Source organism: Acomys russatus, chromosome 2 (assembly GCF_903995435.1).
Source record: "Acomys russatus chromosome 2, mAcoRus1.1, whole genome shotgun sequence".
NCBI classification, from domain to species: domain Eukaryota; kingdom Metazoa; phylum Chordata; class Mammalia; order Rodentia; family Muridae; genus Acomys; species Acomys russatus.
This window is the reverse complement of record NC_067138.1, coordinates 12,650,377-12,665,505: the sequence shown is the minus strand read 5'-3', so window position 1 is coordinate 12,665,505 and position 15,129 is coordinate 12,650,377. Positions and strand designations below refer to the sequence as shown.

At 38.7% G+C, this 15,129-nt stretch overlaps 1 protein-coding gene across 1 annotated transcript in view; it reads right to left on the bottom strand.

Annotated features, from left to right (window-relative positions):
* Il7 (interleukin 7) overlaps positions 1–13,809 on the bottom strand; it is a 38,498-nt gene extending 24,689 nt beyond the window's left edge. The window contains exons 1-2 of the mRNA XM_051158443.1: positions 13,203–13,809; positions 7,284–7,417 (exon numbers count right to left, since the gene is read on the bottom strand). Of these exons, the coding sequence (XP_051014400.1) occupies positions 7,284–7,417; positions 13,203–13,212 (144 nt within the window). The 5' untranslated portion in view covers positions 13,213–13,809. The remainder of the gene's footprint in view (positions 1–7,283; positions 7,418–13,202) is intronic.
* Positions 13,810–15,129: the final 1,320 nt, after the last annotated feature.

The window sequence follows — 15,129 nt, the reverse complement described above, 5'->3', positions numbered from 1 at the left end:
TTTAATGGTTGAGTTCTTTATATATGTTGATATTAGCCCTTTGTTGGATGTAGGATTGGTGAAGATCTTTTCCCAGTCTATAGACTGTCATTTCATTTTATTGACAGAGTCCTTACAGAAGCGTTTCAGTTTCAAGAAATCACATTTATTAATTGTTGATCATAGAGCCTGAGCTGTTGGTATTCTTTTTAGGAAGTTGTCTCCTATGTAAATGAATTCAAGGCTTTCCCACACTTTCTTTTCTAATAGATTTAGTGGATCTGGTGTTATATTGAGAACTTTGATCCACTAGGACTTGAATTTTGTGTAGAGTGATAAATATGGATCTATTTGCAATTTTATACATATAGACATCCACTTAAACCAGCACCATTTGTTGAAGATGCTTTCTTTTTTCCATTGTATGGTTTTTGCTCCTTTGTAAAAAATCAAGCATCTGTAGGTGGATGGGTTTGTTTCTGGGTCTTTAATTCAATTCCATTGACCAATCAGTCTATTTATATGCCAGTACCATGCAGTTTTTATTACTACTGCTCTGTAGTATAGCTTTAAGTCAGATATGGAGATAACTGTAGAAGTTCTTTTATTGTATAGGATTGTTTTAGCTGTTCTGCGTTTTTCTTTTTCTATATCAAGTTTAGAATTATTCTTTCTAGGTCTGTAAAGAATTATGTTGAATTTTAGTGGAGACTGAATTGAATCAGTAGATTCATTGCCATTTTTACTATGTTGATCCTACCGATACATGAGCATAAGACATCTTTCCATCTTCTGATGTCTTTTTCAATTTCTTTCTTCAGAGATTTGATGTTCTCCCATATAGGTCTTTGACTTGCTTGGCTATTGTGAAGAGCGTAGTTTCCCTTATTTCTTTCTCACCCTGTTTGTCATTTGTATACAGGAGGGTTACTGATTTTTAAATTTATTCTTGTATCAAGCCACTTTGCTGATGGTGTTTGTCAGCTGTAGGAGTTCTCTAGGGTCACTTATGTATGCTATCATATCATCTGTGAATAGTGATACTTTGTCTTTTTTCTTTCCAATTTGTATCCCCATTGATCTCCTTTAGTTGTCTTATTGCTCTAGGTAGAACTTCAAGTACTAAAATGAAGAGACATAGAAAGAAAGGGCAGCCTTCTCTTCTCCCTGAATTTAGTGGAATTGCTTTTAGTTCCTCTCCATTTAATTTGATGTTAGCTGTCAGATTGCTGTACATAGCCTTTATTATGTTTAGGTATGAAGGGTGTTAAAATTTTTCAAAGGCTTTCTCTGCATTTAATGAGATGATCATGTGTTTTTCTTTCAGTTTGTTTATATGGTGGATTATATTGATGGATTTTCATATGTTGAACTAACCCAGCCACCTTGGGATGAGGCTTACTTGATCATAGTGGATGATGTACTTGATGTGTTCTTAGATTCGGTTTGCAAGTATTTTGTTGGGTATTTTTACGTCAATGTTCATGAATGAAATTGGTCTAAAATTTTCTCTCTTTCTTAAATGTTTCTGTGGTTTAGATATCTGGGTGACTGTAGCTTTATAGAATGAGTTTGGCAATGTTCCCTTTGTTTCTGTTTTGTTTGGAATAGTTTGAGGAGCATTGGTATTAGCTCTTCTTTTAACATCTGGTAGAATTCTTCTCTAAAATTGTCTGGCCCTGGATTTTTTTTGGTTGGGGGACTTTTTAAATAACTGCTTCTTTTTCCTTCGGGGTTATGGGACTGTTTAAACTGTTTACTTGATCTTGATTTAACTTTTGTAAGTGAAATCAATCAAGAAAATCATCCATTTTCTTTAGATTTTCCAATTTTGTGGAATACAGGCTTTTGAATTGAGACTTAATGATTTTTTTAATATCTTCAGTGTCTGTTGTTATGTCCCCCTTTTATTTCTGATTTTCTTAATTTGGATAGTGTCTCCCTGCCCTTTAATTAGTTTGGCTAAAGGTTTGGTTTTTCTATTTGTTGATTTTTTCAAAGAGCCCACTCTTGGTTTTGTTGATTCTTTGTATTGTTCTCTTTGTTTCTAATTTATTTATTTCAGTCCCGAGTTTGATGATATTCTGTTGTCTACTCCTCTTTGGTGTGTTTGCTTCTTTTTGATCTAGAGCTTTCAGATATACTATTAAGTTCATACTATTGGATATCTCCAATTTCTTAGTGATTGTATTTAATGTTATGAACTTTCCTTTTAGCACCACTTTCCTTATGTCTCATAGGTTTGGGTATGTTGTGCCTTCATTTTCATTGAATTCTACAAGCTCCTTAATTTCTTCCTTTATTTCATTCCTGACCCAGTGGTCATTGAATAGGGAATTGTTCAATTCCATGAGTTTGTAGGCTTTCTGCTGGTTGTTCTTGAGTTCCAGTACTAATCCATGGTGGTCTGCTAACATACAAGGAGTTATTTCAATCTTCTTGTATATGTTGAGGCTTGCTTTGTAACTGAGTATGTGCTCTATTTTGGCAATGGTTCAATGAAGAGCTAAGAAGATCGTTTATTCTTTAGTGTTCAAGTGAAATGTTCTATAGATATCCCTTAGTTCACTTGGTTCATGACATCTGTTAGTTACCTTATTGCTCCATTTAGTTTCTGTCTCCATGATCTGTCCATTGGTGAGAGTCAGGTGTTGAAGTCTCCTACTATTAAGGTGCGGGGTTTTATCTGTAATTTAAGCTTCAGTAATACTGTTTTTATGAATGTGGGTGGCCTTGCATTTGGAGCATAGATGCTCAGAATTCAGATGTCATCTTGGTTCATTTTTTCCTTTGATGAGTACGCAGTGTTTTGTTGAATCTCTTTTGATTAATTTTGGTTGAAAGTATTTTTTTATTAGATACTAGAATGGCTGTGCTAGCTTGCTTCTTGGGCCCATTTGCTCGGAGTACTTTTTTCTAGCCCTTTACTTTGAGGTAATGTCTATTTTTCTTGTGTTTCTTGTATGCAGTAGAATGATGAGTGCTCTATTCTAATCCATTCTGTTAGCCTGTGTCTTTTTATTGGGGAGTTGAGGCCACTGGAGTTAAGAGAATTAATGACCAGTGGTTGTTAATTCCTGTTTTGATGCTGTGTGTGTGTGTGTGTGTGTGTGTGTGTGTGTGTGAGAGAGAGAGAGAGAGAGAGAGAGAGAGCTTCTTTTCTTTTTTTTTGTGGATGTGTGGTTATTATTTTTTTCTGTTTTCCTGGTGTAGTAAGCCACCTTGGGTTAGAGTGTCCCTTCTAGTATCTTCTGCAGGGCTGCATTTGTGGCTAGGTACTGTTTAAACTTGGTTTTGTCATGTAATACCTTGTTTTTTCCATCTATGGTGATTGATAGTTTTCTGGGTATAGTAGTCTGGGCTGATGTTTGTGGTCTCTTAGGGTCTGCGTGACATCTACCTAGTCCCTTCTGGCTTTCAGAGTCTCTGCTGAAAAGTCAGGTGTAATTCTGATAGGTTTGCCTTTATATTTGACTTGGCCTTTTCCTCTTGCATCTCTTAATATTTTTTTCTGTGATTTAGTGTTTTGATTATTATATAGTGGGAGGATTTTCTTTTCTGGTTCAATCTATTTGGTGTTCTGTAAGCTTCTTGTATGCTTATAGGCACTTGGTCTTTTGGTTGGGGAAGTTTTCTTCTATGATTTTGTTGAAAATATTTTTTGAGCCTTCTTCTAGTTCTATTATTTTTAGGTTTAGTCTTTTCAGTGTCAGAGATTTCTTGGATGTGTTGTGTCAGGAAATTTTTAGATTTTTCCATTTTCTTTGACCGATGTATCAATTTTTTAATCGTATCTTCTACACCCAAGATTTTCTCTTCCATCTCTTCTATTCTGTTGATGATGTTTGTGTCTGTAGTTCCTATTCTCTTCCCCACATTTTCCATCAACGGGGTTGTCTCAGATTGTGTTTTCTTTATTGGTCCTATTTTCATTTTTAGGTCTTGAGCAGTTTTATTCATTTCCTTCTCACATTTGGTTGCATTTCTTTGAAGGATTTATTCAATAACTTCATCTGTTTGAATGTATTTTCCTATATTTCTTTGAGGGATTTATTTTCATCATTTAAGACCTCTATCATTTTCATAACCTCAGATTTATGCTTGTTTTCTTGTGCTTCAGGTGTAGTAATACCCTCTGGGCTTGCTGTGGTGGGACAGCTGGTTTCTGGTGGTGTCATATTGCCGTGGGTTTTGTTGCCTTTGTTGCTGAGCTCTAGCAATCTGGTTGCCTATGATGTTAGCAGGCCTGGTGGTGCTTTTGCTTGCTTTTTCCCAAGTGGCTCTGGTGTCTGGCAGATCAGAAGTCAGGAGTGTTGAGGTTTCTAAACTCAATGTTGCTTCTGCCCAACATAGGCCTCCTCCTCGGTATGGGGGATGATGGAGGCTGGGTCCTGCAGACAGCTCAGCTTTGCTAGCTCCTGAGGTCTGTGTCTCAGGTGGGTCAGGCAGAGGGAGTCAGCAGGAGAGAGAACTCTTAAGCTGAATGTTGCTAATAGGGGTTGGGCCCAACAAACAGCTCCCTCTGCTGGCCCTGCTGGATCATTGCTGTCTGCGTATCTTTTTATTTTTTATTTATTTATTTTTTTTGAGACAGCATTTCCCTATGAACTCATTCTGTAGATCAGCAGGCTGGCCTTGAACTCAGAGAGATTCTCCTGCCTTTGATGCCTAAGTGCAGGGATCCTGAGGAACTGGAATTACAGATGGTTGTTAGCCAGTTGGGTGCTGGGAGTGAAACCAGAGGTGTTCTGGAATAACAGCCAATGCAGCTGACCATTTAACTGTTTCTATAGTTATATTCCCCTACAAATAATACATTAAACAAAAGTGATTGAAGAAACATGAATTAAAATAAATAGTGGAGGCTAGAAAGATAACTCAACAGTTAAGGATACTCTCTGATCTTGCAGAAGACTGGGGTTTGGCTCCCACCATCAGTTTATGTATCTTCTAGCCATCTGTAATTCCAGCTCCATGGAACACAATACCCTATTTGATCTCTGAAGGTAGTCAGAGGCACTTTGACAACTTACACAGAGACATATATACATTAATAAAAGAAATGTGATTAGAGCACCTTTTTTTTTTTTTTTTTGAGAATTCTAAGCACCAAGTAAGTTATATAGGAAAGATACAGATCTGTATACACTAGCACTATTGTGGTCTCCCTCAGAAGCAAATCCACTAAGGTCTGTCAAGCTTTCTGTATGCTCTGAGTGACTAAATCTGCAATCCTGTTGGTAGTAGCAGTTCTCTGTGACTTTCTCTTTTCCTTGGATTAACAGGTCCTTATGATCACATTACCATGGTGTTACTCAGTTTGACTGACTGAGCTTTCTCCCATATTTTCTAAGTCCATCTTTGTATGAGTGCCTTGTCACTAGGATAGTGCTGCTGCTGTTTCTCTGGTTTCCTGTTGAGTATGTTGAGATAAGCTACTTTATGTTTTCAGGAAAAGCTGTGCCATGAATTGGTTAAGTAAACTTCTTTTGTTAAATTTTGAACAATTTCTTTCCTCTTGCCTCTCTCCGCCTCACTTGTCTCTTTTTATTTTTTTGTATATGCATCTTTACTCATTAACTTTTATTAAAATAATGCTATTTATATCTGTGCACAGGTAATACAATTAAATCAGTCATATTTTCTTATGAAAAAGATCAATTTATTAACAACAAAATTACTGTTTAGTAGGGACCCTTTTCTCTGTCAGTTGGAAAACAGCATAGAACTTTCAGTTCCAGGTTCAGTAACCACTTTGCATTTTCCACACCTCTTGAAGAGGCAAAATATTTTTCTAAGATATCAGTCCACTTCAATGTAGGTATGTAGAAGAGATAGTAAAGTAGAAGAAAGGCAACTTAAACAGTGTCTTATGTCTTATGAACATTTGTGTGGGACTTTATTTGACACATAAGGCTTCAGTCTGACTAAGGAGGTATTAAAATAGCCTTAGACAATACTTTTATGTGATACTTTATTGTTTATGTGGAAAGCCCAAATATGTGCTGTCAGCAACAAACTCTTGAAACAAAACAGTGATTTTTTAAGAGGATTGCATAATACAAGGTTGACATACAAAACAAAACAATAAAAGCCACTAAATATTTGCATATATCAGCAATGAATAAATGCAATTTGAAATGGAAGCCAACATTGTTTAGAATCCTGCTAAAGTGTGGAATTTTCAGTATATGTCTACCAGTGGTGGGTGGGGTCTATGTGGATAAGTATAAAATTCTGATGGAAGAAATCAAACAAAGGCACGGCCAGGTGGAGAGACATCCCATGTTAATGGCTAAGAGTCTCTGTCTTAAAGATGTGGATTCATAGGCCTAAGCAATGATGGTACTGTGAGATATAGTATATATTAAAAGGACGACTTTGACTCACATATCTAAGTGAAGTACTCAAGCTTAAAAGGTTGATATATGAACTTGATTGCAACTAGTTAACATTTCAGGAAAAACTAGAAAGACAGTAAATAGGTCAACAGTTGCCAAGGATTCAGGAAAAGGAGAGAAGGATGGAGTGGTTGAACAAGGGACAGAGAAGGTGAGCACAGTGAAACTGTGCTGTGTGATACTGTCTTAATATGGCATTTATATGTCAACGAAAACCCAAAGAACTGCATAACACACAAAAAAAAAAAACCCTAAAATGGGTGTATTAGTATTGACTCATCTTTTGTAACACATGGGTCATGGGTGAGGAGATGGCCTTTTTTTTTTTTTTTTTTTTTTTTTTTTTTTTTTTTACTTTTGATCCAATGTTCCATAATCAAAATTGTCAATATATAAAAAACCTATTATTTAAGAAAATAATTTATTCACAGCAAGTGAACATTAACTTAGAGAAAATATATGCTATTCATAGTAAAAACTATATACATGAATATATATATACAAAAATGTACACATTAAGATAAAATAGCTACACATTACTGTTTACCACAATTTTCAGATATTAGATTTTATTAATTGTTTGTCTCCTAATGTAAAGCACATTCCAGGATGAACAGGGTAAACAGGAGGTAAACGAATGTAGGCAGTGATGATGAATTCTGCTTATTTGGTAGAAAATGGAAACAGTGGGGGACTCAGTGTCCAAGAAAGATTAATTCCTAAAGGACAGAGTAATGCCAACCATGAAGGTGCATAGTTTCTAGTTAATTATATTTTATTCCATACTTACCTCCTTTTTTTGTCAGGAAGTACAGCGGATATGCGATTATAGAAGTGCATACCAAAAGTATATTTCAAATGTCTCACTAAGTGAAATGTAAAGAAAACAAAACAAGCACGTACCAATTCATCGATCCTGATCATCAGCACACTCTTATATGCTTTACCTTCTTTGTCTTTAATGTGGCAGTCAGACGACGTGACAGGCAACAGAACAAGGATCAGGGGAGGAATTCCAAAGATACATCTAAAAGAAACTGAATTAAACAATTAGTGAGCACCAGTGAATGGTACAGCATGATGCACGAGGCCGTGTCTTACAGTGGGATTGCGCACCTGGGTCTAAGAATTTAAAAGCACATCTCAATTCTGGCACAGCATAAAACCAGCTCTAGGACGGAATTGATGATAGTTAATGCAGGGCAGCAGCTAGGCTAGGATTAGGGTTTTTATTTGCTATGTAGCTTGTATCCACACTTATGCAGAACAGCTAGAAGGAAATCACAGATTTCTGAGAGATATACAGGGGGGGGGGGGTGAGCGGGGGCAACAACTTTGCAGTTGGATTTATGTCAAATACCCCTGAAACAAGCCATATTTACAAGAAGGGGGTATGCTATGTTTTTCTAAAGTCACATATTACTTACAACATATGAACAATGCCATGTGAATGTTTAATTACAGAGAAACCATAGTCCTCACGAAGGCACAGCCAGTCCTTTTCTGGAGGCAGTGATGTGGGAGGGGTCACCTCTTTGGTGCTTGCTCTATGGTGGTTCATTGTTAGTAATGATGGACCTTAGAGAGTTGTACCTTCCCAAATCTGATAATGTTAAATTGTGTTTGAACACTCTTCCCCTTGTGTCATCATTTTGTGTATTTATTTCCCAAAGACCTATATTCTGTTCTAGCATAGCTGTCTTCAAATTGCTTTCCATGTTAGGAAAGGCTCAAACAATAGACTCATGCCCTCTCAGCTGAGGGTTTATGATTACTTTTGATAAGCTGTGCCAAGCAGAGTCAACTGTCCAGTCAAAGGAATGAAATTTTAAATGGAATCAGCTGGGATAAATAGCTAAGATGGAATCCATTGGTACCTAGAAACATTACACTCAACCAATTTCTTTATTTATACACTTGCCTTGCTTTCATCTTTCCGTGAACTCAGTTATATTAACAATATACTTACCACTTTATGCTCAGCATATTTATGCTCGGCATTTTATAGCCACGTTCTTTATGAATCTAAACAATGTTTCTCTGCACCCAAGGAACTGATACTGGCAACAGCTTAAAAACTGTAAAGGATATTATAAAAATATCATGTTATGCTAATTTCCATGATATTAAAAAGGCAGGAGTATACACCATTAATTGTAACCTAAGTACTTATGTTTTTACAAATAAAGAAGATGGGCTTGGTAGAAGTTATGGAATCTCATAGAGCCTCAAGCACAGACAAAGAATTATAGGCAACTAAATCATGCTAAGCACAGTGAAGAAATCCCAACGGTGAACCAATACCAAGTTGTCTCTCTCTGTCTCTGTGTGTCTCTCTCTTTGCATGTGTGTGAGTGTGTGAACATGCATGTTCATGTGCATGTGCGTGTGTATGTATGAAACAGCAACGTAAAAAAGGCCATAGATTTGAAGGAGAGTAAAGAGGATAACAAGGAGAACTTGGATGGTGGAAAGGGAAGAAGGAAAATGATGTAACCATATTTTGATTTAAAAAATCCATAACTCCTAGCTTCACACTTTCAATATATAACTAATATTTGACACGCTCAGAAATTAATCCAGGAGTGTGCATGAAATCTATTCACAACTCCCCACTGATTAATTCATTTCAGATCAAGGATTATATTCCTAGCCAACTTTAACTGGACTACAGCCATGACCCCAGGATATCATTAGGTAAAGCTATCTCTGTCTGTCTATCTATCTATCTATCTATCTATCTATCTATCTATCTATCTATCATCTACCTTTTTATGAACATATCATTGATTATAGTCTAAATATAGATAGATATAAATATATACTACATATTTTATTATATATGAAAAGAAAGAGAGACCTTCAAGTTTGTAACACATAAACACTTGCTAAGATTAGATGCTAACCTGAATCCTCTATTTCATTAAGGTTTGATTTTTAAATGTCCATAATCGCTTGATAACATATTATCACACTGGTATTTTGTGTGAAAGTCACTTTGTCCTAATACCATTGGCCTAGTCCTTGCCTGCTACTATTCTTTACCTGGAATACACAGTTATTAATTACTAACCAGTCGTATTATACCTATCTAAACTGTTATAGATACATGCTTTTCATTTCATTTTTTGCCCTACAGGCCTCCAAAATTTAGGATGTGGGAGGAGCAGACAAAGGAAAGAGATATGGACTGTAATTTGAACTCAGGATGAATGTAATGAATTCATTGATGAAAACAGCTTAATTTACATCGATGTATGTCATTTCAAAGGTTTCTATGGTTTACTAAGTTAACTTGTTTTAATTTCTAAGACTACCAGTTTTTTTCTTCTTGCCACTTTTCAATAATGTCTGCTCCCCAGATTCATATGAATTTACAACTGTGCTTCATGGTTTTGGTTTGATGGAGTATTCCTTGTATGTGTGTGTTACCTGAAAATTTCATGAAATATAGTTATTCATTTGTGGATTACTTTAACTAAATAAGGTGTTTATCAACAGACCAAGGCAACACAACACATGGAGACTTTAGATTAGAGAGAATTGAGGATTTTGTCTTGATCTCACAATGGGCTGTGTGACTGACTAAATAGCTGAACTTCATTTAGACTCCCTGTACCTGATCTCCACAATGAAAACTTTCAATGCCCTCCTAATGTCCTCTCTTTTCTCTTTCATTTCTCAAACGCTTTAACTTTTAAGATTCTATTTCATCATGCAAATAGAGAAACTCTTCAAATTAAAATTGCCTAAGGCATAATTCTGTAAACATACAGGGTCCCAAGATGCATATCTCATAGGTTCCTGGATCTACCATCAATCCTGTCTACTTTGTTCTTTGATTACAGTTATTTCTTTCACATACATGCACAGTACCAAATTACGATTTTTCTGGCTTGAGGATGTTTCTTTAAACACTGTTGTCCCGTGGGAAAGGAATACAGTATTTACTGTATTTTCCTTCTTTTTGTTTTATAGTACACTCCTCAGCCTCCCTCTGAACTTTTCATTAGGTCACAGATAAGACAAACTCTAGAAACAATAGCAGACAAGTGTTGGCTTGTAGTATTGCCTTTAAATCTCCCGAAGGAATTGCAACTAGAGAATTTGTTTTCAGTCGGGAATTTGGTTAAACCAGAATGATAGCTGTCTAAAATTTCTTGTTGGTTTTTAATGTAAGCCAAATAATACATTCAGTTTTCAGATGCTTAAGTTATGAGGTCAAAGTGGACATAAATAAATTGACTTCTTCAGCTCATCGTATCCAGCCATTTACTGGTTTCTCTTTTATTTATTTATTTATTTATTTATTTATTTATTTATTTTGTGATTACAAAATAATCACTTCATTCTTCCTGTCCATTTCTTTTCCCAGACCTCATATATATCCTTCCTTGTTCTATTTCAAATTCACGACCTATTTTCTCATTAATTGTCGCCGTGTGTGTGTGTGAGTGTGTGTGTGTATTCAATACATAAATACTACTTGCTGAGTCTGTATAATCTTACTTGAATATATGCTTTCAGGGCTGACCCTGAAAGCCAGTTGATATACTCTTCTCTGGGGAAGACTGTTTCTTCCATTTCAGCATTTCTTAGTTACCTGTAATCCTTTGTCTAGGGTTGAGGCCTTGGCAACTGGCCTTTCCCCATCTACTTGGAGTGGTGTTCTTAAATGTCATTTCACAAAGGTATTTCAACAGATAATTCAATTCTACAGCCACTTCATGATGTTCATGCGCACAAGTTATTCACAGTTTACCATGGAGAATCTGGAGCCCAAAGAACAATTCTCCAAAAACAGTGTTTGTAGGAGAAGGCAGGACTCGCATCTGATGCTCAGGTTGTCTAGAGATCCAGCTGTTAGCTACTCAACTACACTTTCTGCAATGTAACTGCATATCCAGATAGTCAGAAGGACAAACATTCCATTGTCTTCTGCATGAACGTCACCGAGAAGCCTCCTGGCCAAGCTCTGAAACTACAGTATATGCTCCCATTTCAAGGGAAAAGAGTACATATTTGGACATATTATAAAGTTATCTGTCAAGAGTCAGGATAAGAACACTTCATACACATGGGTCTTGAGATTGGTTTTATAAAAGTAATTTCTATTTTTGTTTAAGATCTAAACACACTGATATGAAATTAATTTCTAATTCTGTTTTTGAGCTCTTCAGGCTTCCTAGGTATTCTTAATTCTTTTTTTTTAATCATTTCATTTTATTAGCATTTGCATACGATAAAATTCTTAAGTGAGGCAGGAGAACTGAGGGTCAGACAGTGAATCCTTGCTTACTTAGCACTCCAGATCAAAGGGGTGGAAACTAAAGAACAGCTCAGTACACAGTCCTGATGGGCTGAGGCTTCTAGCTGATTTTGGAACAAAAATGAAGAAGGCCGCTCACTTTAACTTTCAAGAATTTAACATTTACATGTTTTATTTACTAGTAGCTTATGGTGCATGACTAATATGGATGTACTTGGGGAAATAAATCCTCCTTATTTAATCAGACACCTTTGCTTTCTTATGTCCTTTTAGCTCCTCAGATTCAAGGATTAAAGTCAAGAGTGAAGAAAAAAAAAAGTAATTTCAGAGACAGGGACACACTGTTTCTAGTTGTATATTAAACTCCTGGAGGGCACCCTTACAAATGGCCTTGTATTATTTTCTTGGGTAGTCTCTCACATCTGCACACCCTTTATTTGGTTTCTGACGAGTGCTGCTTCATTATGTCAGTTCTTGGCTCTCTAGTACCTAAGAGAGAGAAAATAATTGGACCTAAAGGAGTGGGCAGGAAAACATCAACATAGCATTGGACTGGCTCCCTGCTCCTGCACCCCACAGGTCCTGTTGCTTGGGGGGAGTATTCACTGTAAAACATCTCCATTTCCTCAAGTAGATCCTCTCTCACATTCCATTCTGTTCTCATCTCTGTTCTTACAGCATTTGTTTGTTTGTTTATTTATGTATTTATTTTAGTGCTATCTACAAGTGGATTCCAGCCACTGTCAATTCTGTTCTTGTCCATTTAAAGTCATTTATTTCACGCAAACGCAAACCCACTAGATTTAATTAAGGGGCTAAGAAGTTGTACTCATGGTTACTTACAGTCCTGCCTTCCTTATGTAGCAAGTATATAATAGGAAAAAAAAAAAAAAAAAAAAAAAAAAAAAAAAAAAAAAAAACCAGGGTTTTTGCAATCTCAGCCCTAAGACTTGGGTTCCCAGCAAACAAGGCAACATACAGCCTCGTTCGGAAACTCCCAGACTTACTGAGGGGAGAAGAGGGGGTTTTCCAGTGGCCTGTCCTTTAGAGTTTAAAAAGCGCATTCCGGGAGCGGCTCTTTCATTCTCTATGAAGTTCTGCGCGGCGAGAGCCCAGAGACTCCCTGATCCCAGGCAGCTTGTGAGTAACTTCGCACAGCCATGAAGCGGGGAAGGGCTGCTTTGGCGAGGTGCTGGCTAGGGACAGTGTGTGGCTGATAGCCATTGGCTACTGAGACTTGGCTGCAGTGGGCCACTGTGCCGAGGCTCCGGCATTGCAGCTCTGGTTTGGCTCTGGGGATCAAAAGCCCGCGTCGGGAACTGCTCCTCCCCGCCCGTCCGAGTTGTATGCCCAGGTGCGAACAGCTCTGAGATACCAGCTCAGCTAGGGTAGTGGCTGACCAAGGGAGAGGCCATGCCCTAGCCGGTCCAAAGTGCAAGGCCGGGATATTCCCGGACGTGCAGAGGCGTGGGGGCGGGTGGTGTCCCGGGGTGTCCCAGAGTCCCCGGCGCGCTAGGCGCACCTACTAGTGCGCACCAGAGAGCCGCGCTTACCATGGAACATGGTCTGCGGGAGGTGGGTGTAGTCATGATGACTCGGACAGCAGCAGGAGCGAGCTCTCACCACCCATAATCACGCCCAGGACCCCGGTCATCCGCCGAGTGGCCGCGCGCCGGTGCTAGGCAGGGCAGTCCGGGTAGCTGGCTCCTCTCACCCACTCCGCGCCTGGTGCATCCATCCCAGGAGGGGCCGCGTGCATCTCGGGTCAGCCAGGAGCTCTGGTTTTGCCATAACTTCCGTAGGATCTGCCGGCAGAGTAAGCAGGGTACTTTCAGTTTCTACTTTGCGCCGGGTCTTCAGGTTCACTGTTTGGGTTTATATCCTTAGCGTCTTCTCCATGCACCTGGACCAAGATCAGTGGTCGCTGCAAGTTTCTAAAGTACCTCAGGAGAAGCCAGCTGGCTTTCTGGATCAGAAAGATTCGGCTAAAAGGCCTTCCAAATGACTTCTAACCGCTTTGGCAATTCTAGGAGACTGGGAGCTAAAATCACCGGTTACTAATATGTCCACAGAAGCCACAAATGTGCAGCAGAGAAAGCTCGCTATTACCAGTCACTTCCACTGAGGAGGCGTCGCAGCTTCTGCCGCTGATGTGGCTGACGTTGCCAAGTCATCTTAAAAAAAAAAAAAAAAAAAAAAAGGAAGTGAAGAATGATTAAGAGGGTCACGCCCTCTGCCCCTCAAGCTCTCTAACTAGTTTCTTTCCTCTCTGTCTTCTGTGCAATGCACCTGCTCGGTGGGACTTTAAGAAAAAATAATTCTTGTGCGTCCACCTAGCCTAGTAGGCAAGAGGTAGCTTTGGGAAAACCAAACCTCATATTAGTTGAGGGACATAGAAGTTACTCATAGTGCCTAACTCCCACAGGTGTGTCTCCTGGCGTGACTAATAAAATATCCACCTCGATTGTTTCATTGAAGATTGACTTTATTTATTTATTTATTTATTTATTTGTAATAGGCCTGGATTACCAAGGTGATTACTGATTTAGTGTTGCTTCTCAGAATCAGCAGCAACCCTGCTTAGGTAAAAGTAGGTAGTGCAAGCCAGTAACAAGAGAGATCATGAATCCAGGTCATGTCTAGCATTTATTGCTCTATGCCAGTACCGTGGTCAGCATTTTACATGTATTGTGGCATCCGAAGCTTTCTCTGAGGCATATCACTTTCTTATCTGCAGTTGAAAGATAGATGTGAGAACACAGGCGTCCTTAAATAACAGAGCTAAGTTCACAGGGCTGGCTGATTTAGGATAAAAATCTCCTGCCATCGGGATTCAAAAGTCCCTGCTTGGAATCCCTTGTGTAAGAAAAGTCTGCAAAGAATGCAGTGCAGCAGGAGATGGGAAGGGAAGCTGGCTGGAGGTTGTGGGTATGCCTGTAGTCCCCCTCCCCCTGGGGAATCTCAGCAAGGTTTCTGGAGTTTGTGGTTTCTAAATTGACATTTGGATAGGAGCTGGTTCAGAGCTTCAGGTTCTGTTGTGGTATAGCAATTAAAAGAGGCGGAGAGGAAGGAGTGAGGAAGGGACCAGGTTAAAGTGTGAAAGGAAGGAGATCAAACTGGGCACTCGCCTGTGGACTCTGCTCCACAGTTACTTTATATAGCTAGTCTATGAGCCCCTGCTTTCAGCGCACTTCCAAAGTAAGTGCTACCAGGCGACCACAGAGGCTCTTTCAGGACCCTTCCATGGCCTCTCTCGCCTATAGCAGCATCAGGGTATTTGATTGCACTTGCCGCTTTTTTCTGGTTTTGAGTTTACGCACAACCTGGGCCCTGTTCTCTTGGACCCTGATTCACCCTCAGTGTAGCTCCTGGCCTTTCCTCCTGTTCCCTAGACAGCTCCCCTCTACAGAGCAGGGCTTGCCCTCTAGATTACGATTAGAATCCAATATTGCAGTGTGTCGGGATGGAAGAGAACTACGA